The 27,275-nt window shown below is 41.1% G+C and overlaps 1 protein-coding gene and 1 non-coding gene across 6 annotated transcripts in view; both read left to right on the top strand.

Moving 5' to 3' along the window:
- The first annotated feature begins 176 nt into the window (after positions 1 to 176).
- LOC130038530 (U1 spliceosomal RNA) lies at positions 177 to 336 on the top strand. The gene has a single exon (XR_008794729.1). It is a non-coding gene; the product is annotated as a U1 spliceosomal RNA (small nuclear RNA).
- A 4,017-nt stretch (positions 337 to 4,353) lies between these two features.
- SNTG2 (syntrophin gamma 2) overlaps positions 4,354 to 27,275 on the top strand; it is a 440,849-nt gene continuing 417,927 nt past the window's right edge. For 3 of the 5 annotated variants that reach the window (XM_056124862.1, XM_056124871.1, XM_056124854.1), the window contains exon 1: positions 4,354 to 4,507. In XM_056124862.1, coding sequence (XP_055980837.1) covers positions 4,436 to 4,507 — 72 coding nt within the window. In that variant the 5' untranslated portion in view covers positions 4,354 to 4,435. The remainder of the gene's footprint in view (positions 4,508 to 27,275) is intronic. The other 2 variants (XM_056124872.1, XM_056124870.1) reach the window with 1 other exon arrangement.

Raw genomic sequence — 27,275 nt, 5'->3', positions numbered from 1 at the left:
AACTGTAAAAAAAAATAAAATAAAATAAAGGGAAAAAAAAGAATGATATGTCCATTGCTAAGCCATTCTTCATTTTTGCATCATTGGGCTATACCAGCACGCAACAGGGATGAACAGAGAAGTTACTGGCGACTGCTCGAGCAAATCAAAGATCAACGGATGACAAGTGATACAAGTGATGTTCTTTACAGGGGAGGTACCTGGTCAAAAAGGTGGATTTTCCCAAGGTGAGGTTTATCCATTGCACTCCAGAAGTGCTGACTGTAATGTCCCCAAATGTGGAACATTCACTGCATAATTTGTGATAGTATGGGACTATGTTCACAGATTCCCAAAAAGAAAAAAAGAAGAGAATACCCTGATGAACTGTATATAGGAACATCTCAGGAAGAAGACTACAAACATTGTGAAAGTTTTAGAGTTGATTTTCAGATAGAAAACTCGTAAAAAGTTTTCTTTCAGTGTTAGTATACTCAATGTTTCACAATTCATCATTATTGTGAGAACCCTATCACAAAAATTATTGAATGCAATCCTAACATGAAAAGCATAAAACCACAAATGCTACAGTTAAAACCTGAATTAGCTTGCCAAAGACATCCCCAGAACACCTGAAATATCCTGGATTCAGAATAAAAAATATTTAGTGTAGAAAGATTCCAAAAATAGGTAAAACTACATATTTCATATGTTAATTTACTATGAGAGCAGAAATATTCTTTCAGAAACTTATTTTGGGAAGACCCACCACCGAAGGTACTTGGGGGTACTCTTTGCTCTGTACTTAGGGATCACTCCTGGTGGGCTTCTAACCGGGGGAGACTGCATTCGAAGCAAGGGTCCTACCTACTGTACTATCTCTCCAGCCTCTTCTTTTTTTTAACAATATAATGGATGGGCAGAATCACCTGCCCCTGCGCCTGGCTGTCCTCACTGGGGCCCCTTGGAGGGGGGCGGGTTGAGCTTCCCTCCCCGCCCCAAGCAGAGCCCCAGCAGCCGAAGACCTCCAGAACTAGCCACAACCATGCTGATACCACTCTACACACACATGAAGGTACCGGCAGAGGAACAAAGGCATGCGGGTCCTGGGGCTGAGATCTCCAAGCCTGCTCGGAACAGGGCTGAGCATCCTCCACTCAGATCCTCCATCTTCCAGTAGGCAGGGGTCACACCCACAGCATCTTATCTCATTCTTACTTTGGACAACCTGGCAGGCTACCGAAAGTAACCTGTCCACACGGCAGAGTCTGGCAAACTCCCCATGGTGTACCCAATATGCCAAATACCAGTAACAATGATGGGTCTCATTCACCTAACCCTGAAAGAGCCTTGAATATGGCACTTTTTAAAATCTCAGGGCTAGGGAGAAGGAGATGTTACCGGTGCTTGCTTGAGATAATCGAGGAACAACAGGATGATCGTGATCATGATCGGATGAAGCTGAACGAAAATCCAACTTTTCTAAATCTGACACTTTTACAATTCTCGCTCTGTGGATGCTATACTAGCTTCTCCTTTTGGAAGCCAACAAGTCACCATCTTTCTCATCTTTTTTAAAAGAGTTAACCCATATGCTATTAATGTATTTTGAAAATATGTCAACAGTGATCTTTCTTAACTTTATTTTAAATTCCGTTTTGCAGTAAACAAAAATTGAACAATATTCTTTACCATCGCATTCTAAAAACTTCCTTTGTTTGGGATGCTATACCAGGACAAAGAGAAGACCTACTTTCTAGAAAACCAGTAAGTGTTCAGAAACTCCAATAGACTTCTGTTTATATCTGAGGATAGATAGGAATCAAGGAGAAATATGAAAAAAGTCTATTTCTTCCCTGCATCTGGGTGAGAGACTCAGGTCTACTCTGCGGCTGAAATGCGCTGTAACTATGGAAAACAGCAAGAAGTTTTCTCAAATAATGAAAAATAGAATCACCACAAAATCCATAAGTTCATTTTGGGGATATATACAAAGAAAATAAAAACAGGATTTCACACAGTTATCTGTATGAGATATTAATAGCTCCTCTTGCTTATTGCAGCATTCGCAATAATCAAATAGAAACAACCTACATGTCTGTCAGATGAATGAAAAAAAAAAGAAGTGCCATGTGGGCTGAAGAGATAGTACAGCCAGTGGGGTGATTGCTTTGCCTGCCACCAACCCAGATTCAGCTACACAAACGGTCCCATGAGTGCAGAGCCAGGTGTAAGCCCTGAGTACTTCCAGGTATACCCCCCATGTGACTGCATACATGCATATGAATAATATTCCATTTGATAGAGTTAGATAGATAGCATGTAATAGATTCATCCCAGTTATTAAAAAGGAAATTCTATCATTTGGGAGACCATAGAAGGATCTTGAGAGCACTATGCAAAGTGAAACAAGTCAGAATACAACACTTTATTTATTTATTTATTTTAATTTTATTGAATCACCGTGAGATAGTTAGAAGCTTTCATGTTTGGGTTACAATCACACAAGGATCAAACACCCATCCCTCCACCAGTGCACATTCCCCACCATCAATATCCCCTGTATACACCCTTTCCCACGCTCCCCCTGCCTCCATGGCAGACATGATTCCCCATAATCTCTCCCTACTTTTGGGCATTATGGTTTGCAATACAGACCCTGAGAGGTTATCATGTTTTGTCCTTTATCTACTTTCAGCACACACCTCCCTTCCCGACCGATTCTTCCAGCCATCTTTTTCTTAGTGATCCCTTCTCTATTCCAGCTGCCTCTCCTCTCCTGCTCATGAGGCAGGCTTCCAGCTATGGAGCAATCTTCCTGTCTCATGTATCTACTATTCTTAGGTGTCAGCCTCATGTTATGTTGTTTTATACTCCACAAATGAGAGCAGTCCTTCTATGTCTGTCCCTCTCTTTCTAACTCATTTCACTTATCATGATACTCTCCATGTCTATCCATTTATAAGCAAAGTTCATGACTTCATCTCTCCTGACAACTGCATACTATTCCATTGTGTAGATGTACCAAAGTTTCTTTAACAGTCATCTGTTCTAGGGCACTTGGGTTGTTTCCAGATTTTGGCTATAGAATACAACACTTTATGTATGGTCTTATTTACTTGTGAAATATATAAAAGAAAAAAAAAACAAGCCAAATTTAGAGAAACAATAGAGCAGAGGTTTCCAGGAACTTGCACTGGGTGAACTGCACAGGCTTTGACCAACTATTTTATATTATATTTTTAAGTCTAAATTCCACTGATGTGATATCGAGCATAATGACCCCAGTCAACAAAGTTGTACTATACGTTTGAAAGTTACTAGTGCTGTAGCTGTGGAATGATCTCACATATGAGATGGACACTATGAGATATGCCAGAGTTATTAGGGAGTCTTATGATGGTAACCGTATTGCAAGAAAATTGTACTACATCAGCATGTGGTGTTATAAGTCAATTTTGACTCTGTAGAGTTGGAAAAAAATCAGGCTGGAATCAGAACAAGTAGTGTTTGTTCAATAATTGTTCAATATATATTTGCCAATCATGCGTCAGACTTTCCACTTGTGGAGATGGTTCATGCTATTCATGAATATTTCCTGTTGGGAGGATTGGGAGACACAGGACTTTGAAAGGGAGAGAGTGACACTTGCTTCTAACAGGTTGGTAGCTGTGGTGTGTGTGTGTGTGTGTGTGTGTGTGTGTGTTAGAGAGAGAGAGAGAGAGAGAGAGAGAGAGAGAGAGAGAGAGAGAGAGAGAGAGAGAGAGAGAGAGAGAGATCAGAGCCTTCTGGGAGAGTCCTTGTAGTGTAAAACTGCAGGAACTAAGGGAAGCCAGTCACCAGCTAAGGCTACCCGGACCCTGAGGGTGGGGACTGTCGCCGAGGCCGCATGGGGTCCTAGTCCTAGTCCAGGAGCAGAGAGTGCCTGTAGGGTCAAGGCTGACTCTTGAACATTCTTGCGGCGCCAGGCAGAGCCACCAAGCCTTGGTATCAGGCAAGAGGCAAAGAGTTGAGGTTTCAGCGTACTGTTCATTGCCTGCAATCTCCAGGATCCAGTTCAGCTGCAGGAGACCCTCCCGGGACGGGCCGGGACAAGCTCAAGTGCCGGGCAGGGCTGGATGGAGCCTGGGGGCTGCCAGTCCCAGCATCCACTAAGGGTGTAGGGTGCGCGCCCCGAAGCCGCCCACCGCCGTGCGCGTGCGACCCCGGCTGGTGCGAGCGGCCGCCGCTCCCCGCCGCGGCGCGGGGTGACCCCTCCCCCGCCTGCCCGCGCCCCCCCTAGCCGCACCCCCCACCGCTCTGGGGCGGGCCTGCGTGGGAGGCGCCGGTGCTACGGGCGGAGCCGAGCGAGCCGAGGGGGCGCGGACTCGGCGCCCGCGGGGCCCTTGGACGCGCGCACGGGGCCCCCGCGCTGAGCTCGCCCGGCCGGAGCGCCGGCCCCGCCGCAGGGGCGGTGATGAGCGCCCAGGGACCACCGCCCCTGGCCGCCCCCCGCGGGCGTCCCGGCCGCCTGCTGGTGCCCGCGCGGGTGAGTAAGCCCCTCGGCGCCCCTTCCCCTGCGCGGGTCCCCTCCTCCGCCCGCGCCCCTCGCGCACCCCGCGTCCGCTCCTCCGCGCTCTTTGGGACTCCGCGCCCCCTCCCCAACCCGCGCCCCTTTTAGACGCCGCTCCCCACCTTCCCTCTCGCCGGGTTTCCCCCTGCGCACCCTTCCACTCGCCGCGAAGCCTCCGTGACCCCTTCTGTGCCCGCATCCCGTTCTCCCTCCTCTGGGATCGCTGGTGCTGGCTGGTGGGCGCCGGCACCCGGGACGCCCGTCTCTGACCCTTCCGTCTTCCCCCGGGGTCCCCCGGGATCCCATGTGGGAACTTGTAGGTTTGTCTTCCTGGTCCGAAGGGCTTCATGGGAAGGAGTCGCGACTTTCCCAGTTGGTGAGAACCAGGTTTTTTTCCCAGAGCCTAGGACTTAGGGTTCGGTTCTTCTTTGGGAGGCCACCCTGGCCGGGGGGAGTGGGGGGCGTCAGGAAGGGGGCGGTTGCTCACGATGGGGGCCTCCCACCCAGTGCTTACAGCTTTGTGGACAACTCAAGGGCCAGATTGCTAGTACAGAATCTTTGTGTGCAATGTCTATTTCTAGCCCCTACCCCAAAGAACTCCCCCTCCTCCCTCTTATTTTAAATAAACTGTCGATGGACTGAAAACAAAGATGTTGGCTCAAACAAAGACGAAAAGTTCTTGGAAACCTTCAAGTTGCCACCCACAGAATAACCCAGTGTTCTGGAAACAGTTGAAAGAGACTTTATCATTCAGAGCCCTGGAAAGCTTGATGCTAACAGCTAATGTGGTTGCCCAGGCAGATGTCAGTAATAGTCACTGCTGGAAGCTTTGTGCCTCCACGAACTCTCAAATTCTTTCAGTGACCAAACCCAGAAGTTCACTTAGCTCTCCTTTCCAGGGCAATTGAGAAAGGTTCAAAAGTTGATAGGACGCAGGCTTAAAAAAATTGTATATATATATATGTATATATACATATATACGTGCATATCTATCTATCTATCTATCTATATGTTCTTAGCATTCTTCTTAACTGGCCATAACTACTGTATGGGTTGGAAGCAAAAACCCTGCAAAGAGACAGGTGCTCCTGTTCAGTAACTTATATCATTTGGGATACTACCACAACAAAACCTTAAAAATAGAAATTTGTATAAAGGCCTTTATTTTTGGTACAGTACTTTGTAAGATGAATAATTTTCCAGCTATTGCAGATGTTAGTTATCCCTGGAAGATGTGTTTGGAAGTAAGCTGCTTAAGAAAGTGGAGAAGATGGGCATAAGGCTTTCTGTTTCATTGCTGTTTTGAATTTGAAAGGGTGCTCTCCCATCCTTAGGTATTGTAGGAAATTGTACACTTGGCTTGAGGTGTTCTTGCAACAAGTCTGATTTGTAACCATTGCAATGTAGTGGAAGAATTGAAGTGGGATTTTTCAGTGTATAATTAATTCGGTTGATGAGTATTGACGGTAGCATCTGTGTTTTAAAATAAAATGAACTGCAGTCTTGAGAGAAATAAGCTCCACTGAGCTAAATGTTAGTTCCTTTAACGCACTGTGCTGCATTCTGCAAGGTGCGTACTGTTCACCAGTTTGCCAAGATGCGATTAGTTCTTTCTTTGCAGTACAGATCCTAATTATGAGATAAAACCTGTGTGACATTGAACTTATGAGGAGGTTTTTCACAGCATTGGAGATCAAATAGAGTAACGAGCATGATTAAGGCAATAATAACTCTGAATTCATAAGACGGTGTCAACTACTGCCATGATGAACTCTAGTATTTGGGACGGTTCTAATCCTTCCTTTATTTGCTTTTGGTTTTTGGGCCACAGCCAAGCAATGTTTAGGGCTTACTTCTGCCTCTGTGCTCAGAAGACCACATGCAATGCCGGGGATTGAACCCAAGTTGGCTGTGTGTAAGGCAGTCGTCCTACTCATTGTACTATCGCTCTGGCCCCTGATTCCTTCTGTATTTGAAAGGAGTCTGCTAAGTGCCCTGTTTTACACACTTGTTTTTAAAATCAAACAATTATATCATACGGATATAGCTTAACTGTTTGTTGGCAACTTTACTTAGAGCTGCCATCAAATTTGTATGGACGCACTGTAAACCTTTGAGGACTATTAATTTTCTCTTGAGTTAAAGTCCAGACAACCATGCAGATTATCACTTTTCTTATCAGTAACTATCCACAATATCATTGAATTTGCATCTCTATTTTATTGTTGTAGTTAGGAAAGAGAATTTAATGCTTCGAAAAGAAAATAATTGCCTGGGCTAAAGAAATAGTAAAGGTGTTAAGTGCTTGCCTTGCATGTGGTTGACCCTTTTTTGATCCCTCACACCATATATGGGCCTCTGAGTTACCTCTGAGCACACAGGATGGTGAAACCCCTAAGCAAAAGAAAAATTACAACAAACATTTGCTTTATACTTATTATATTTTGAGTCTGACTTCTTTTTCCCCCCTGAAGTTATACAACAATGTAATTCTATAACAATTGCTTATTTGAATCATGGTAATTTGGCTACATGTCAGTGTATCTTATTCAGTACTGGAGCTTCTTTTTCTTCTTTCTTTTTAGGTAGGTGCTTTCTATTAAATGTTTTTTTTTTCCCCTAAGTCAAAGCAAGTGACCTGACTATCCCCAGAGAGAAGTGGCAAAAGTCACTGGTGGAAAACCATAGGCACAATTAGCTTGGCCTGATTTGTGTTTAACACTGTTGTTGATTTATATTGACAGCCCACTTTCTGTTTTTTAATAACAATACCAGTCTACAAGGCTAGAAACAGTAAATAGTAGGAATCAGTAATGTACTATTTTGTATGATGAGCATGCTAGTCGAAAGGTGAGAATACGGCAGGCCAATTTAAATGTGCGTTTAGTAATGGAATCACTTGATTGTCTGCCTAGAGATGCTACTTACTAAGATAAATTAAGCATGTAATCTCTTGGGAAGGCTATCCATTTGTTTTCTACTTTGATACATGTTTCTCATCCCTGCTGACTCACCCTTGATTTCAGTAGTGGAATTTCTGGTGATGTCTCTGACATCATAAGCAAAACTTATATTTTCTTTAAATGGAGAATTGTCTGATTTTACTCAAAGATACATTTCCCTAGGGACCATTTTCATGAGACCCAAATTAGAAAGTATTCTAATGTATTGAAAAAAATAGACTTAAAGTTTGCTTTTCCCTTTGTGGAACCTTTTGCACCTGCACACATATATTTCTATGTGTATATGTGTGTTGCACACATAAATATAGGTACAGCTTTTAAATTTCAGCTTCAGTAATCTTCCAAAGTTCCCATGAGAAACTATTAGACAGGTTGACATGAGGGTGGCATTGAAATCTGTTCTACCAAAGATATAACTTTCAATCAAGACAGTGACTTTGTAAGCATAATGGAGGGTGCAGAGACCTTATTGAGGGAGAATCAACTTATACCACAGTTCCCTCAAGTGTTAGATCTGTATATAGGATATAGAATTGTTAGAGCATTTGCTGATTCGTGTCCTTGCACCCACACATGTCCCATTATGGTATGAGTTCTGCAGGAAGGGGTTGGATTTTCTTCAGGGTGTGTTTGTCCTTCCCCCCGACCCCCCCCCCCCCCACCATGCTGGTTAGGTGCAAGCATGCTTCATCCAGGTGTTTATGGAAACAGGGTATGTGGTGTGGCCTGGTGCAATTCGGAAAACCATGACATTCCCTGGATTTTCAACTGAAGAAGGTTCAATTTGGTTCTAAAGGTCAACAAAGAAAGTTAAAACACGTGTTTAGAGGAAAAGGGGCTGAGAATGACCTGGAAGAATGTATTTGCCTTTGAAACTGGAGTGTACTTTTTCATTATAGCCCAACTGCTTATTGCCTATTGCCATTCAGATTGTATTGGTAGAAGATTCTGGATTATTTTCAGTGAACACTAGATGTCACTTTTCCCCATTTCATACCGAGGTTCACTTTAAAGCCCAGAAGCCGGCTTATCCCTTCTATTTCTGTACTGAACCCTAAACCCGTCTGTTCTTGCTGACCTAAACCTTTCAGGGCTTGGCCCCCTCCACCCCATATACTACCCCACTCCCCTGACCTTCCTCAGAAGATTTTCTTCCTTTACTCCATCTGGCCCCACCTTCCTGTCTTTTCTCTTGCAAATTGTCTTCAATGCTTTAAAAAATGCTTCTATTAGATGTGGTTTATTCATTATTAAACAACATCTCTTTGAAAAAAAATTTAAAACATTGGGTACTACAGTTTGTTTCCTAAATAGTCTATGGTCTTATTTTCTGTAAATGTTATTAATCACTGTTTTGGTTAAGCAAAACATTAGAGTTAAATGAATATGCCTCTTATTTAAGGAACGTTCTTAGAGAATACTATTTGGGATACAGATTAAAGAATGCAATTGTATTGTAGCACATAATAAAAAGTACAATTTTTATTTTGGTTTGGGGGCCACATCTTATGGTGTTCAGGACGTACCCTTCACTCTGAACTCAGGAATCACTCCTGGGTTGGGGGTTGGGGGGATATATGTGGTGCCAGGGTTAGAGCCCAGGTCTGTCCCATGCAAGGCAAACACCCTACCTGCTGTGGTATCTCTCCAGCCCCACCATATAGTGAGTTGGATTTCAGAGACCTCGTTCTACCTCATACTATCTCACAAGAAATAGTGTTTCTGTTTTTATTTTGTTGTTACTGACAGCACTGAGTACTGATTCTGTAATTTTGCCTGTTACTTTTACTAAAGAAACTGGGTCTCATTCATTTTTTACTTAAGAAACTGTGTCTTATTATCTCTCTATGCTTAAAGTCTGCACAGTAGTTAAAATCATGTTTATTATTGTGAATGAATAAATCTGACTCTAAGGTTGACATTTTGAGTATCAACAACTCAAGTCACTTTTTATTTAGTTTGATAGGCACAACATTCCTTTGAAACTTGAATGAAAATTGCTTTATCATTGTACTTAATTATACCATCACACATAAATTGCATAACATATTAAAATTTGGTATTATAGTATCATTGTACTCAGTAGCATTCCTCCTATTAATAACTTATTTATCATACTACTATTTGGGGACCCCTCAATGAGTGCTTAAAGGGCCTGGTGGTAATTCCCACTGATATTCGGCCTACCAGGCCAGTCACTTCAATACTTGAGCCTTGCAGTGCTGGGGGCCACTAGGGCCACACCTTGTGGTGCTCTGGGATCATCAGGGTTTTATCTGGAGAGGCTGGTGGACCATTTAGTGCTTGAATTGAAACTCAGTTCCCTGTGAATGCTTGCATGGCCGCTGAGCTGTATTTCACAGTCCTCGTACCATTTTTAGTTAAATTCCAACCCTTACAAGCAAGTGGTGGCTGCATTTAAACTTTGATAAAGTAGTATCTGTGATTGCTTACTTGGATCATATAGCTTAAATGACAAATCATGTTTAAGAATTAAATTCCAGTTCTAAGACTTTCACTTGTTTCATTTTTGCTTTTATTTCTCAAAGTCAGCTATTTTGCTGCCTGTTGTGAATTATTACAGGTAGAAGTATAGCCACAATAATGCTCTTGAGTGCATTCTATATGTATGTTTGTGCACTGATGTTCAGGTAAAGAATCTGTGTTTGCTAAGTATGACATCACTCAATTACTTTTTAATTTATTTTATTTTTAAATGAAGACAGTTTTTATTGGATAAAATTTAGAAAGATGGAATGGGGAGCAGGAAAGAAATACATGTTCAAGAGAGAACATGGGCTTGAAAAAGGAAGCAAACGGACATAGAGTCAGGCAAGCAAGAGAAGCGTGTTCAAGGGAGAACATGCTTGAATAGCAAGTCATCACTCAGCTATTCCTATAGGCTTTTATTTTCCATTGAAGAAAAATATTTCACATTGAGAAAACTTAGTCCACATTTTGGATAAACAGTCTTTAGTCATGAATTATCCTCCTATACATATATATTCCTTGAAGGGGAAACCAACCTCCCTTTCTAAAACAGAAGTGAAGAAATGGTTGGAGACAAACTTCTGCCAGATTTTTCCTGGTTGTATGTGCCTGACTTCTGTCTCAACACAGTCATCTCACAGGTAGCCAGTCTGCCTTATGCCTCGTCCCAAGATAACCAGGCCCTCAGACCTGGTCCTACCTGGTGGTTTGAAATCCTTGCAGCCTGGAATATGACTGCCACCCTCTGTCCACCTCTGCTCACTGCCGTCTCCTCGTTTCCCCTCTTCTGCATATTTCTTTGGTTATTTGGGTGCATGATCCTCAAGTATACCTTGCCAAGTTGGACTCTGTCGATGTTGGGTTTTGATTTCTTTTTCTGACTTTCCATCTCCAGATAACCTCCCACTCATTGGTGGTGGACGTTGCTATCACACCCCACTAATCTCAAATCCCTTGACCCTAGACTTTGACTGCTGTGTGTGAGCCCTGTGGACTTGTTTAAAATGATCATTTCATGGGGGCTGGAGACATAGTACAGCGGGTATGGCACTTGTCTTGCATGATGTGACCATGACTTCCATAACTCTGGCACCATATAAGGTCTCTGAGCTCCCCCCAGCTCAAGGAGTGATTCCTGAACATAGAGCCAGAAGTGAGTCCTGAAATCTTCAGAGTGTGCCCCCCATGACAAAAAACTGACCCACCAAAGAAAAATACTGATCATACCCTAAAGAAGCCTCATAATCTTAAATCTTGAAACCTGCTTCCTCCAGGCTTATATGTTAGAGAATGACGTCACCACTACAGAGTTCTTGCCTTCATTCAAATCACCCAGATCCATATCTTTTCAAAAACTTTGAATACACTGGTGTTTCTCCTCCTTGCTCCAGGACTCTTGCTCAGAACTGCTTCCTTTCCATCCACAGTTATCCCATCCTCCTTCTGGCCTGGCACATTCAAGTTCCTGTTGTTGTTCCACTCCTCCCTGAGGTCTCATGACCTCTTTCCTAATGTTAGAACCCGCTTTTATACAGGTATTTGTGCTCATATGTTCAATGGACCCCATTTCCCCCACCCCGGGCTCAAGTATAGACTAATCAAGGTCAATGAGTACATTTAGGAAGGGTACGATTATAGCTTTGGCCTTGGTGCTATTTTTGAGTAAATGGGAATAGTTTCCTTTCTTTAGAAAGAGATACAAGATTAGATGAATCAAGTATCTACCTGTGTAAGGCAGCTGGTAGATTTGGACCAATTGAATCGACATGTGTTTAAATAAAGGGTCTAGAATGCTGAAAGAGGGAGTCTTTTTGCTTTAGGCTTTTGTATTAAGGAGCGGTTTGATATTTGTGATTAGATGTTTGGGGTTTGAATAAAACTGTGTTTTTATAGTTTTATAATAGCTACCTGTTAGTATCAATTTAGCAAATCAGCATAACAGCTAATGGTAAAATATGATTTATTCTATTTCTCTTTTCTATCCTGCTGAATGTTAACCTTAATGATTTCTCTTTAGATAATTATATTTTACTAAGCGGCTCCATCCGTTTGACTTTTCACATTATAATTATCTCAAGTTTTCATTATGTACCGAGAAATATGAAATTACTCCTCATCCCTTAAACCTGGGGGCATTCAGGTCTCAGATGAGTTCGAAGCAATCCTTTTAGAAAGGCAGGCTCATGTGGACACAGGCGACACAATCTCGGGTTTTCTTCGTGGAAGAAATCCAGGTTTTATTCCTGAAATCATCCTGTTGTGTGTAAGCAGGTAGAGAAAAGCCCAGCTTTTGCATTTGTGTCATTGGAAGAGCTGGCGCAGCTCCTGCATCCCAGAGTGGGAGGAAATGCAGCACCAGCTGGGATTTGCTTCAGCCTCAAGAAGAGTGGGGACTTGGTGGTGGGGGAAATGAAATGTCACTTGGTGCTTGACGGTTTTGGATGTAGACAATATGTGCACCTAGAAACGTACATGAACTGGAGCAATGTCTGCGTGTTGTCTCTGAGATGGGAAAAAAGCTGTGCACACACAGATCAGAGTGTGGCCTTTGTCGTGAAGTGCTGCATGCCCCATCGGTGGCGTTGGAGCACTTACTCATCTGAAAGTCCTGAATGCAGTCTGTGATCCTGACTCCAGAGTGTGTCTGCGGGGCAGACAGGAGTAGCGTAAAGGCGCTGCAGTCCTTGCTCTCTCTTCGCCACTGTGCCTGACACGATGATACAATTAGAATGTGGTCACAGATCCTTAGGAGAGGTCAGGGTTGGAGAAGAAGTAAACACACATTAAGCAAGACAGCAAGTTCTGTGGATATCATAAGGGAATGAGAAAGATGCTCCTATCAAGAATAACAGTATTAAGCAGATTAATTATTACAGCATTTACAGAGGAGTCCCTGAGTGGGGATATGAGTACTTAGGTCCTCCTCCTAGCTGGAGAAGCCTTCAAGGGAGCAGGCAGTGACTCAAGGGGAATCAGAAGATGAAATAGCAGCCTCCGTGCTCCCTGGCAATCAAGCCTCCAGGGAGCTGGAGGAAAACAGGCAGGCTTGAGAAGTGTGTGCACAGATACTACCTACACCATGCAGAGATTCTGCATATGCTACAGATATACCACACACATCACCCTAGGTGTATAAACATAATCGAACTGTACACAAACCACATATATCCTTTAAGCACCCACTCACTTTCACGCACACTATGTGCACAGCACACCATGCTCACACCACATATAGACCATATACACATATGCATGATATGCACAGTATATGCTTGGCATAAACACACTACACATACACCATTCAATGTTTTGCCAATCATTTTCACAACAAACACTTGCCCCATAGAATACATAGTACATAGTACATACACATAACACTCCATACTCATTCATGCACACACACACACATACACAGAGAAACACACACAATACATACACAAATACTTATGCACTTCTATGGCATGTTTACACAAAACTGAAATACATCATGTACACATATAGAAAAGAAACACGTGCATATATGTAATATAGTCAGCACCCTCCTTCTACATATACTATGCACACTAAAAATATGTGCACACATCACACATATCTCAGGCGTAGACACACAATACATACTATGCTCTCATAGTATACATAAAACAACAAATATATATATCTGGACCACACTACACATACATACACACACTATGCTTTACATACATATAATGTACATTACACATACCACTCAGACATACAACATAACATAAATGTACAATGAATATTTGTGCACACATAATATAAGCCACAAAATGTATCACTCATGCATAAACTCTCCCTGAAACTACTTACACAACATATGGATACACCATAGAACAACCCCCCAAACACCCTACCATATCCAAAGCAAATAGAGCAGCATAGATACAGTGACCACATATATAAAATATATGTACTACACACATATATACCAAATATATACACAGAGAAGTCATAACACATACACACATATTAAACTGCAAATACACATGGTACTCTGTTTTGCCTGCACAAGCAGATTAGAGAGGAAACTAATGCAGTCCCAGTGGTCTGCAAATTTACTGCTACTCAGAGACAAGCAATCAGAATTTGTACCTTGATGGTTTGACACTTTTCTTTTAAGACAAAGCAGATTGCCAATCTAGAGACAGTTTATTTTGTGGGCTAAATGAATGATGTTTTACAAGCTGGAGGAAAATATTAAATTTAGGGTGATCACACAGGAGTTTTCTACTCAAAATTAGATGAAAAAGGAGAGCTGTGAATGGCTCAGTAATGTTAACTAAGTAAGCCTCTTCTCATGAATGCAGAGAAAGTTAAATAATTTTACTTTGCTCAGAATGAGCAATCTTTTTTATCCACAAGTTGTCATGGAGAGAGATATAAAAACCAGTATGAATCCCTATGTTATTAAGGGTAGGACTCTGGACTTCCCTGGGGTGAATTTGAAATGGAGAAATAGTAGAGATTATATTCTTGCATTCTACAGATGTCCCATTAATAAATGAATGAGTTAAATATGTAGTATGGCTATATTTTGTATTTGTTACTGTTACTAAACGCATTTCATTAAAGATACACCATTATCACCGGGAATACTGTGATACCTTATACAATTTATTCCCATTTACCATAATAAGACTTAGCCTCTGAACATAGTCCCACATTTTGATCTTATGAACTTTGATGGGTGCTGCTTAATGAGACAATTTAAATGTGAGATGGCCTGTGGAATACACATGTGGCGTCTTATCTTTAATGGTGTGACACATGCTTTAATTAGCCAGAAAAAAAAAGCAACTCCACTGCCATATGATGCTATAAATGCTTTTTTGTAATAATCATTCTTTCTGTTGGAATTTAACCTTAGGAGTTAGCTGTTATGATTCATAATGGTGGATTTTTTTTTTAAATTCAGAAAGTTTCTTTGGGAAGACACTCACCTTATTTAAGGAGGTTTGACCTGTCATTTTTCAATGTTAAGTCCCGTCTATCGTCAGTTTGGGGGTGGCTCCACCAGCAACTGGAGTTTAGTCTTCCAGCACCCAGATCTATGTGAGAATTATTTTGGACCCACCAAATTTGTGAAAGTTTATTTAGAGCAGCCCTGAAAAATCAGCATGCATTCTTCATTAAACAGGTGTTTTGAAATGAACACCTCCCTTAAACTTAGGGAACTAGAGCACAGAAATTTTCCCCTAACACATTAGAAGTACTTGCAAGGCTGCCGGTATTTGCCAACTTGGTTCTCTAAGTTATGAATGCATCAAAGGCTTCACTTTCTTTAACACATATCCCGAGCCCCCAAGGTAGACTCTGTTTATGCTTCTCATTTCTCGTGATGCTATAGGGTACATGGTAGAACATGTCCTGCTCACCAAGCTTAGCCTGGCCTGCATCCCTGTTTGCCTTGGTTACTCTTTCATTGTCTCTATCAGTGGGATTCACGTGTTCATCCTGCCTGTAGTGAGAAATGGGGCCCACATTGGTGATCTTTATACGATCATTTCCTTTAAACGAAAGGATGGTGACAGGGATCAAAACATTAGCTTCAGAGAGGAGAGGTGTTAGTAGCTCAGTTACTTATTCTAAATTTGGGCTCTCACTATAGATTGGACCAAGTTCATAGTTCAGATGGAGAAAAAAGCCTGTGTGAGCATGTACACACATGCATATACTCTCGTGTCCATTCAGTATTTTTTTTAAAATAGACTACACATCTGTAGTCATAAGCTTACATATTCTCTCTAATAAATGATTTTGAGGTAATGCAAATGTAGCATTATGTTAAATCCTCTAAGTTTTGCAACTCAGAACTAAGTATTACTTTAAAATGCAGACATGTTGGGGCTGGAGAGATAGCACAGCAGGTAGGGCGTTTGCCTTGCACGTGGCTGACTCGGGTTCGATTCCCAGCATGATTCCCAGCATCACATATGGTCCCCTGAGCACCGCCAGGAGCAACTACTGAGTGCAGAGCTAGGAGTAACCCCTGTGCATCGCCGGATTGACCCAAAAAGCAAAAAAAAAAAATATGCAGACATGTAAATTGAGTTTTAGGATGAAGGCTGGAAGATAGTTTAGAGCTTAGAGGGCATAAGTAGGTGCTGTGATGCTGGTTTGCTTACTGCTACCGTATAGCCTCTGAGTATCACTGGGTGAAGCTCTGGAGACCCCTGAGTACTGTTGGGTAATTGGATGTCCTCAGAATAGCCTCAGAATTCCTAACACTATGAGGCTTGAGCAGTACCACATCCTGTGATCCTGGCATGAAACCATTGTCCCAGTTGGCTAATTATTGGGCAGAGAATCACTGGAAGTGTTCTGAGGATCTCCTGAACAGTACCCAGGAGCCCCTCAAATAAAAATGAGACAGGTGCACATATCTTTAATTAAAGTTAATTGAAAAATTAAGATTTTTTAAGGCACTTTCTCCCTTTTGGTTTGTTTAGAATTTGATTCATTCCACTTTAGTGAAGTCAGTGTGCATCTATTATTAAGGATTTTTGTTTCTGACCCTTCAGAGAGCTTTTTTAAAAGGTCATTTTTCCCAGAAACTGGGACGTACAAAGCTTTTTAATAACACAGTAGTAGGGCTGGAGCAATAGCACAGCAGGTAGAGCATTTGCCTTGCACGCGACTGACTCGGGTTCGATTCCCAGCATCCCATATGGTCCTCCGAGTACCGCCAGGAGTAATTCCTGAGTGCAGGGCCAGGAGTAAATCCTGAGCATCGCCAGTTGTGACCCAAAAGGCAAATAATAATAATTATATTAATAATAATAATAATAGTTTTGGACATTCGATATGCCGACTCCAAACCCATGTCTGGTGTCAGCATTCCTTTACCCAAAGTTCCTTCCCTCTCCCTACCATACCTCCATAGAAAACAGATTTATTTAGCTATTAAAGTTTGAATCTCATGCTTACAATGGTGTGTATTATGGTTTTGGCACATATAAATACCTCTAAACCACTGAAATGTCCAAGACTTGACAATAGCCCTTATATTATTGTCAATCTTCTGACCCCCTCATATTTTTCAGTTTTGAAAGTTTCAAATTTGAATATTAAAAATTTCAATAAATTTTCTGCTATACTAAATTTGAGAAAAATACATTTTTCTTTGGATAGTTGTCCTATCTAAAGTAACTATTTGCAAATAGAGTGTATCATGTAACTTTTACTTTTGCATTACTGTGGTAACTGTGATAAATAGTAAATGCATGATTTGGATCTAAGCCATGTCGTATATATATTTTTAATTCTGCAAAGATAGAACATTTTAGTGGAAGCTTAAAGAGCTGAAGCTTAGTGAATTTCCTGTAATTTCTCTAGAAAAAACCCTCAAGTTGCCATTATCTAAATTGTTGTTTAGGTTTTGAAATGCAATGGGAATAACGATTTATAACCTAAATCTATGTTATAATCTATACATATAACATTTCAAACAAAATTGGTTTATTTAAAAATCCGTAGATACCAAAAATTCTCTAAGGTAATCTTTTTTTAAACTTTCAGTATTTAGCACGAAGAAAACATAGCTGTGTATATTTTTAGGTATTAATGTAGGTAAAATGTAAGAAATTCTTGTGATTTCTTACATTTTTGATTCTGGAATATTGTGATTCTAAAAGAACTTTTTCTGTAATATTAATCAAGTAGAATATAATGCTGGAGCTATTAATTATGAAAGATTATGAAAAATAAATAACAAGCATATACATTTGACTATCACTACTTGACATACAAAATGCATTTGATCTCTAGTAACCAAATAGACCAAATTGATATGCCAAATCCAGTAATAAATGGATCTCATTCCCCTAACCCTGAATATGGCAGAGTCGAGAAGGATATGGAAGGAAAGGCTGATAAAATACCAAGGCATAAATAGGTGCCAAAACGAAGAAAAACAAAAATGATTGTCTGTACTTTTAATGCTCGTACGCTGGCATCTACTGCATCCATTGAAGACCTTATGGTACAAGCGCGAAAGATCAAGTACGACATCATTGGTCTGACCGAAACGAGAAGACATCAATCACATCATGCCGTTTTCGACACTGGAGAAGAACTGTTCCTTGGAACATGTGATAAAAGAGGCGTTGGTGGTGTCGGTATCCTTGTCAACACAAACTTAGCCACGAGCATTGATTCATTCGAATGCCTAATAACCCGAATCGGACGATTACACTTGAATAGATGTGGCTCACTACCGGCAGTTTCTATCTTTGTTGTCTATGCACCAACATCCAGTTATGGTGAAAGAGAAACTGAGAAGTTCTACATGGAACTGGAGAAGTTCTATAAAGAAGATCACACCTTCTACAAGATCATTGTTGGTGATTTTAATGCCAAGATAGGACCAAGAAGATCAGTCGATGAACTCCACATCGGGACCCATGGCCTAGAATGGAACGAACAGGGTGACAGACTATCTGAGTTCATCATGTCAACCAAAACCTTCCATGGTAACTCACAGTTCCAGAAGGCTGAATCTAAACGTTGGACATGGGAGTCTCCCGATGGACGGTTCCACAATGAAATAGACCATATCATATTCAGTCGGCGGTTTTGCCTAACCGATGTTGCTGTTGTCCCAAAATTCCAAACGGGATCAGACCACCGTCTTCTTCGTGCAAAATTCTACCTCACAGAACGAGGAGAAATGAATGCAGGGTTTAAGAAGAGGACTCCCAGAATGACCACCAACTGGGAGCTCTTTGGCTCTGTTGCGGCAACATGGGAAGATGCCGTCATTGACAACATTGATGAGGAATACGATCGAATGATTCAACACCTCCATGATTGTGCGAGGAATGCCAAGAGAGAGATAACCACAAAAAACCGCCTTTCTTCAAACATTCTTGAACTTATTCGCCAACGTGGCTTGACACATGCCTCAGGCAACCACAAGCGAACATCTGAACTGGCAAAACAGTGCAGAGAAGCCATCAAGGATGACCTCAAAAACAGGAGAGTAGCAGTACTGGTAGATGCGGGAGAAGCTGGGAAAAGCATTCGTAAAGCCCGCCTGTCCTTCACCAACTATAAAACCAAGATGACTGCCCTCCGACATCATGATGGATCTATCACATCTTCCAGAAGGGCAATGGAGAAGATCATTCATGACTTCTACTCAGATCTCTTTAATAACCACGTCCACTTGCCCACATACCACATACCACATGATGGATATGTCGTTCCCAATGTTCTCCCTTCCGAAATCCAACATGCCATCTCGTCGGTAAAGAAACAAAGAGCACCTGGCCCAGACAAGATCAGACTTGAACACCTGAAGAACTTACCCTCAGTACTCATCAATACATTGGCCCGGCTCTTCACACGCTACCTGTCTCAATGCAAGGTTCCATCCCAATGGAAAACCAGCAGGACTATACTACTATACAAGAAGGGAGACATCCATGACATTGGCAACTATCGCCCAATCTGCCTATTGTCTGTCGTCTACAAACTGTTCACTCGAGTCATCCTGAATAGTATTAGCAGAACACTAGATGAAGGACAACCATGTGAACAAGCCGGATTCCGAAAAGGATTCAGTACCATCGACCATATCCACATGATTACTAAACTCATTGAGGTTTCTCGGGAGTTCAAGATGCCGCTCTGTCTAACGTTCATTGATTTAAAGAAGGCCTTTGATTCTGTTGAGACGGAAGCGGTCATGGAAGCCCTAGCCAATCAGGGCGTACAAACTCAATACATTAGGATCCTTCGTGAGCTCTATTGCGGATTCACTACCAAGATCTCACCATTCTACAAAGAAGTAATCATCCATATCAAGAGAGGGGTTCAGCAGGGTGATACCATTTCACCAAAACTCTTCAGTGCCACCCTCGAGAACATCATGCGATGACTGGAATGGGAAAGCATGGGAATGAAGATAGATGGTCGGCAACTACACCACTTACGTTTTGCTGATGACATCGTTCTAATAACACCAAACATCAGCCAAGTGGCACAAATGCTGAACGACTTTAACCGTGAATGTGGAAAGTTCGGACTACAGCTGAATCTTACAAAGACAATGTTTATGAGAAACAGCCTTGTTCCTGACGCTCCATTCGCTCTCAACGGAACCACCATCTCCGAATGCAACAGTTATATATACCTAGGTCGAGAAATCAACATGATGAATGACCTAGCACCTGAGTTGCGCAGGAGGAAGAGAGCGGCTTGGAATGCCTTCAAGAACGTTGAAGAAATAACTTAAAGGACAAAGAACCTCCAGCTACGAGCACATCTCTTTGATTCCACTGTTTTTCCTGCATTAACATATGCCTCAGAGACCTGGACCCTACGAAAACAGGATGAGAACGCTATTCGGGTCTCTCAAAGAGGAATCGAAAGAGCTTTGCTTGGAATATCACGATTCACTCAAATGAGAGATAGAATCCGGAGTTCTGATCTTCGTCAACGCTCAAGAATCAGGGACGCTGTCTCATTTGCCAGGACATCAAAAATCAAATGGACTGGACACGTAATGAGGTTTATAGACAACCGCTGGACTAGAGCCATTACTGATTGGATTCCACGGGACATCAAAAGATCACGTGGACGCCTACCTACAAGATGGTCAGACTTCTTCGTCAAGACCCTGAATGATTGGTTTGAGGCTCTGCATGTTCCTAGAACGAACAGATACCACTGGGCTACGCTAGCACGCAACCAGGATGAATGGAGACGTTACTGGAACATGCTCGAGTAAATCGATGAATAACGGGGATTAAGTGATTAAGTGATTAAGTGAACCAAAATGGAATAGGCAAAGGTATCTAATAGTACATAATAAGAAGTAAAATTATTAGATAAAATTTAATTCTATTTCAAATAGTTTTATATTGGTAGTCTGTAATTTAAATATTAATGGAATATAAAAATATATGATATTAAATTAACAGAACACTTAGAATGACGAGGTAAAGCTGGTAGTTGAAAGGGAGAGGAGGTAAAATTGCAACACTTTCCTACTGAACCGAGATAGGATATTCTCTTAGAACAGTAAAGGATATTCTCTTAGAACAGTGATTGGCTGCATTTAGAGTTTAGTGCCTTGTCGTTCTGGGATACAAATGTCTCCTGCTCTTTCTCTTATCTGCTTCAGCTGAAAATCAGCTCATATCTTTGAGAATTCTAATGAGCCAACTTTTTTCTTATAATGTGTTATTCAATTTAATTGTCACCTATAAATTATTGTGTTTTTGTCTCCAAGAGTATTTAGATTTATTCTTTCTATTTTCATAGGTGAGGAATTATTTCCACGAGATCTGACCTTACTTATGGGATGAGTCTGCTTATTGATGCACGTCAATTGTACCAGCACTCCTTAGCCTGTCCTGTGGATTCAGGATCTTTGACTCACCCATGTTTCTTAGAAACTCTTGTAAAGAATCAACTTTACTCATCCTTGGTAATTCTACTTGGAGAAAATGCCAGTTTTGCTCAGTTTCATTATTCTCTGCAGTTCTTCATTTGATCTGACCTCATTTATCAGGAACGCATCAGCACGTCCTGAATTTTGAAAGGAGTTGCTGTGTGTGTTACCTTTTTGGTTCTTAGTTATATGAGCTTGTATTACTGCTGTCTTCACATGTGAATAACTTGCTGTCCTCTTGGGCATACCTTGCTGCACAGATTCTCCGGGCTGCCTTGGCTTCCGTAAGGCACATATTGTTCTAAGAAATAAATTGAATCTTTGTCTTTATTCTGCTTTCTTGGTGCAGACCTTGGCCGTCAGACATATTTAGCTAGGACACATTTAAAGAAATTAGTCTTTTTCATTTGTCTGGATGGAATACAGTGACTGTGAAAATCTACAGTTATTCATCCATATGTTTACAAGTCAAAATAATTTTTCTAAATGAAATAATAAATTTTTTGCTTTTAAGTCAGTTTCCTTATGTAGATACCTGTTATTCATGGGAAAGTATTCTCCATCTTATAAGTGACATTCTTGTCACTTTTCTGACTAATATTCTAGACTACTGAATCTATAACTTATTTACATTCTTATGCTTCCCAGTCTCATTCATTTAATATTTCTTGGGAAAATTAAAATTCTTCTATTAGTATTTTCCCTAATTTAAAATGGCATTAAATTTTCTGTAATTATTTAGTAATTATGTCATTATAGTAATATGTGATATATTAGATACATCATAATAAAAATTAAATAATTATGTAATTACTGCCTCATTTTTATACTGATACTGTAATATGACTCCTTATGATTTTATCATATATTTCAAAGATTGTAACTACTTTTTGAGCAATGCTTATTGGTATATAATGGTGATCTAAGAGTATTGAGTGCCTGGCATATCGTTCAGAGGTTTTTTTTTTTTGCTTTTTGGGTCATAACCGGCGATGCACAGGGGTTACTCCTGGCTCATGCACTCAGGAATTACTCCTGGCTGTAATCAGGGGACCATGTGGGATGCTGGGATTTAAACCCGGGACGGCTGTAAGCAAGGCAAACGCCCTACCCGCTGTGCTTTAGCTCCAGCCCCTCAGAGATTTTCTTATCCATGATATTTGAAGATATTGCTCTCTTTTTTCCCCTAGCATTTTGGTTCTGGTTAATGACTCAATTCACTTACCTTTAACAGATGAGCTCCATCCAAACACTATATTGATCTGAAGATGAAGTTTGTGATCGTCCTTGCCCATTTCTCATGCTCAGTCTGTCCACCTGTGAATGGTAGATCATGTTTACATCAATTTCAGCCAGGACCTCACTTCATTTATGTGGGAAAAATAACAGCAGGAAATTTTCTATGTCATTGTTTCTCAATTGGGGTGCTCCGGAATATTCCAAGAGGGCTACGGATGAAAGTTCTATAAATAAAGAGCCTCAGCATGAGAATAAAGAGACAGTGGAGGACATCTGATAGGACAGATGGCCATAAAATGGAAATACAGCCAAAAGGGGGCTGAGGTTGGAAAGAGGTTGAGAAGCACTGCTTTAGATCACATGCGTCTTCATTTATAGGGTCTGGGGCCTTGGAGATACAGTTGTCAGAGGGGTTGCTTGATCTCCAAGTGTTCACTGGATGCCAGACTTCTGAGTTCATGGCAGCAGCTGGGAATATGGAGTATCTTGATCTGGGAGAAACTAGGATCATCATCTCAGTTCTGGTGTAGTTCATACCAGTGTGCATTTGCAAATGCAAGTCTTAATCTGGCTCTTAGTGCACCTTAACAAAACTCTACATCTGTTCATATAATTTCCTTCAGTCTGCATCCAGCTACTAGTTCTGGTCATCCATTCAGATAGAATTAGTCACAATACTTTTATGTTTAATATTTCTTAATATTCTTCACTTTCTGTTGATATAAATTGATTTTCTTATTTTTCCTCCTTTATTGATAGTGTGAGCACTTCCAGAATGAGGATTAATAAGAATGATGAAAATGCTGTCTTTTTTTATTTATCACTGTATCACTGTATCACTGTCATCCTGTTGTTCATCGACTTACTCGAGTGGGCGCCAGTAATGAATGGAGACGTTACTGGCGCCTGCTTTTTATTCATCAATCAGGATCACGACCATCCTGTTGTTCGTCAATTGCCTCGAGCAGGCCCCAGTAACGTCTCCTTTGTCCAAGCCCTGAGATTTTTTAAGAAAGGTGCCATATTCAAGGATCTTTCAGGGTCAGGAGAATGAGACCCATCATTGTTACTGGTATTTGGTATATTGGGTATGCCACGGGGAGTATTCATATATTAAAAAAAATCTTTTGGAGGCTCAATGTTTGTACTAGATATTCCTGTTATATACTAAAAGAAATACAGTCCTTTAAATCATCTCTTTATTTGTATAAATGGGACAGTAATTTATCTTTAGCTTTAGGAAAGATTTTGGTTTTCTTCACTGATTGATTATTGACCCGTTATTGATTTGTAGGGCTACACTAGCATGTGACAGGGACAAATGGAGACGTTACTGGCGCCCGCTTGAGCAAATCGACGATTAATGGGAAGTCAAGTGATCAAGTGATTGATTTGTATACTACATAACAACGTGCTTGGCATATGGAGATAGCTCCTTAGTCATCAATAATGGTTTTCTTACTATTGATTTAAATGAAGTTTACTCACATTCAGTTTAGAGTTTATAAGATTATTGCGTCAATGTTGAATAAACATATTTTTGTGATGAATTCGTCAAGTTTTAATGTAGTAGTATATTAAGTTGTCAATAAAATTAAGTAACTTTTGGGGCCAGAGGGCTAGTACAGTGGGTAAAGTGCTTGCCTTGCATGCATCTGACCTGTGTGCAATCCCTTGGCACCCCCTGGCATGGTCCCTGGAGGATGGCTAGTAGTGTTTCCTGAGTGCAGAGACTGGAGTAACTTCTAAGGATCATGGAGTGTGGCCTCAAAATAACATAAATAAGAAAAAAATTAGTAGCTTTTTCACATTCTAGATCAGGAAGAATATTTCTTCATAAATTTTTAAATTATTTTAAATTATAAATTTGCAGAGGCCGAGTGCTATCTTTTGTGAATAATTCTTTGACTTTTATTCAGTTACTTCCGTTTTTGTTTGTTTTTGGACCACACCCAGTAGTGCTCAGAACTTATTCTTGCCTCTTTGGGGCTCAGAGAATTTTAAGGGGGCCCCAGGATTGAACGTGGGTTGGTCAGTGAAAGACAAATGAACTATCCACCCACTGTACTATCGGTTCTTATAGTTAGCTTTAATACCAATTTTTAATGGAAAAATATCATTTTGTTAATATGTTCAAATGTATGAGCATGGAATTTTATATTAAAAAAAAACCAAAACAAATACCTCCAAAACTTATATTTTTTCCTCACCAACATAACTTCTGGCTTCCACAGAGATTAGGTTGGGTAGGGTGAGGTAGCGTACGTACCTCTGGATACTGGTAGAATAGTGATGATGGATTTCGTTTTCTAATTTTACATTTCTTTGACTATTTTACTAAGTGCTTTGAAGGTTTGGTGATTCTGGAAGCCAGCATGCCAGTAATTGCCTGCTTCCATGATACTGTCTTAGCCTGGAAGTGACTGAATTATACTTCTCAAACAAGGATGCAGTAGAAATGATCTGAAGATATTGAGAGTATATGGGAATTGATTAATTGTTCATGAAAAGCAGATGAATAGAAATAATGGGCCATAATTTAAACTATTCTTGTTTCATCAAACTTATTTTAAAATAGAATGAGACATTTAGCCCATTTTAAAAGATAAACATAGAACCCATGTCATTAAACAGAAAATAATCTTGGATGAATGCTCCTTTTCCAGCCCTGTCATCTCCATGATTCCTTTATCCTTTCTCAAACTTCTCACCATCCAGTGCTGCTTGAGAAGGGATCTTTTATTTATTTTTCAAATTATTTATGTAATAATCTTTTTATTCATTGAGATACTGTGATTTGCAATACTGTTAACAGTGGTTTCATCTGTACATAGTTCCAACATTGTATCAATTATCAGTGCTATCCCAAAGCCCCTCCCTTTCAACCTCCCACCTCCCCCATACACCAATCAGTTCTGTAGGTCAATAAAGATAGACCTTTTATGTACTCCAGGGGAAAAAATCTTGATCAGTTTTCCTGGGCAGTCCAGTCCTATGCATATATTCCAGTGCAGAAACAGAGGAAGTGATGCTTATTCCTAAATCACCTGTGAAACCTGCAGGTAGGTAAGAGATGCCCTTCAGAATGAGGCAGTATCATATTCCAGAGTCTCCACTGTCCTCTAAGGAGTTTCCCCTGGCAGGGATGAAGCATGTAGTGAACATGCCTTTCTGAAATCTGACCTCTACAGTAAACACCACTGGAAGCAGCTTCCATTATCCCAGGCTTGGTTTTTATGGGATGGTCTTCTGTATTATTTTGTCTGCATTATTTTTTGTCGGACTAGAGCAATAGCACAGCTGGTAGGACATTTGCCTTGCATGCGGCCGACCTGGGTTCGATTCCTCCATCCCTCTCGGAGAGCCTGGCAAGCTACTGAGAATATCCTGCTTGCTCGGTAGAGCCTGGCGAGCTCCTCATGGCGTATTCGATATGCCAAAAACAGTAACAACAAGTCTCACTGTGGAAACATTACTGGTGCCCGCTTGAGCAAATCAATGAACAACAGGAGGACAGAGCTACAGTGCTATTTTTGTCCATGTTATTAATACCATCTTTCATATTATTCTTTTTCTATCATATTGCTTTATCTTATATAATTTTTATATTATGAAATGATGTTTATTACTATTACTAACAGTTTTTTTTGGATGTTTTTGTTTTTCTTTGGCTTTTTGGGTTACACCTGGCAATGCTAAGGGGTTATTCCTGGCTTCGTACTCAGGAATTACTTCTGGTGGTGCTTGGGGACCATATGGGATGCTGGGGATCGAACTTGGGTTGGCCATGTGCAAGGCAAACGCCCTACCCGCTGTAGTATTGCTCCAGCCCCAACAGGTATTTTTATTTTTAAAAATTTTTTTTATAATTTTATTTATTTAATCACAGTGAGAGCAGTTACAAAGCTTTCGGGTCTAAGTTCTCGTTCATACAATGAAACACCCGTACCTTCACCAGTGCCCATTCTCCACCACCAAATACCCCAGTAGACCCCCATCCCACACCCTCCCCTACCTGTGGGGCAGATGATTTCCACATTACTCTCTCTCTACTTTGATCACATTCAATATTTCGACACCAGACCCACCATTATTATTTGGGATTTTACCTCAACAGTCAGATCTGCTGAAAAGGCAACAGTAGACAATTTTTGTTCTATTGCTGAACAAAACAATTGTTATTCATATATGAATAACATATGATGTCGCATGGCTGCAGTAGGATCATGTGATTTTGAAATTTTGAAACTTTAACACTTAAATCTGGAGGGATTTCTGTCAAAAGCCACTGGGTTTCGAGATTTGCTCCTGAGTCTCTGGGATCATGGCCGTTGAGCAGCTTGATCAGGAGCCAGAGAAGCCATTTGTGGGCGATGACTTGGGGTCTCGTTGGGACGAGGAGACCAGGACCGGCTCCACCCCCATGCTGTGAGGCCCAACAAGTTTCGTCACTGTGGGCCCAGACCTGACTGTTCAATGGCCTCTGGAGGATGACAGCCACCGAGCCGCCAAGGGGGAGCAGGCGGAGGGACAACACCCTTTTCCCCTTGGGGTGGCCCGGCGACTGTAACGTACTGCGGAGTCCAGATGCATTTCTGCCAAAAGCCGCTGGGTTTCGAGATTTGTTTCTGAG

This window comes from Sorex fumeus, unplaced genomic scaffold (genome assembly GCF_029834395.1).
Source record: "Sorex fumeus unplaced genomic scaffold, SorFum_2.1 ptg000006l, whole genome shotgun sequence".
NCBI lineage: Eukaryota > Metazoa > Chordata > Mammalia > Eulipotyphla > Soricidae > Sorex > Sorex fumeus.
Note: the sequence above shows the minus strand (reverse complement) of the source record. Positions and strands in the feature narration are given on the sequence as shown.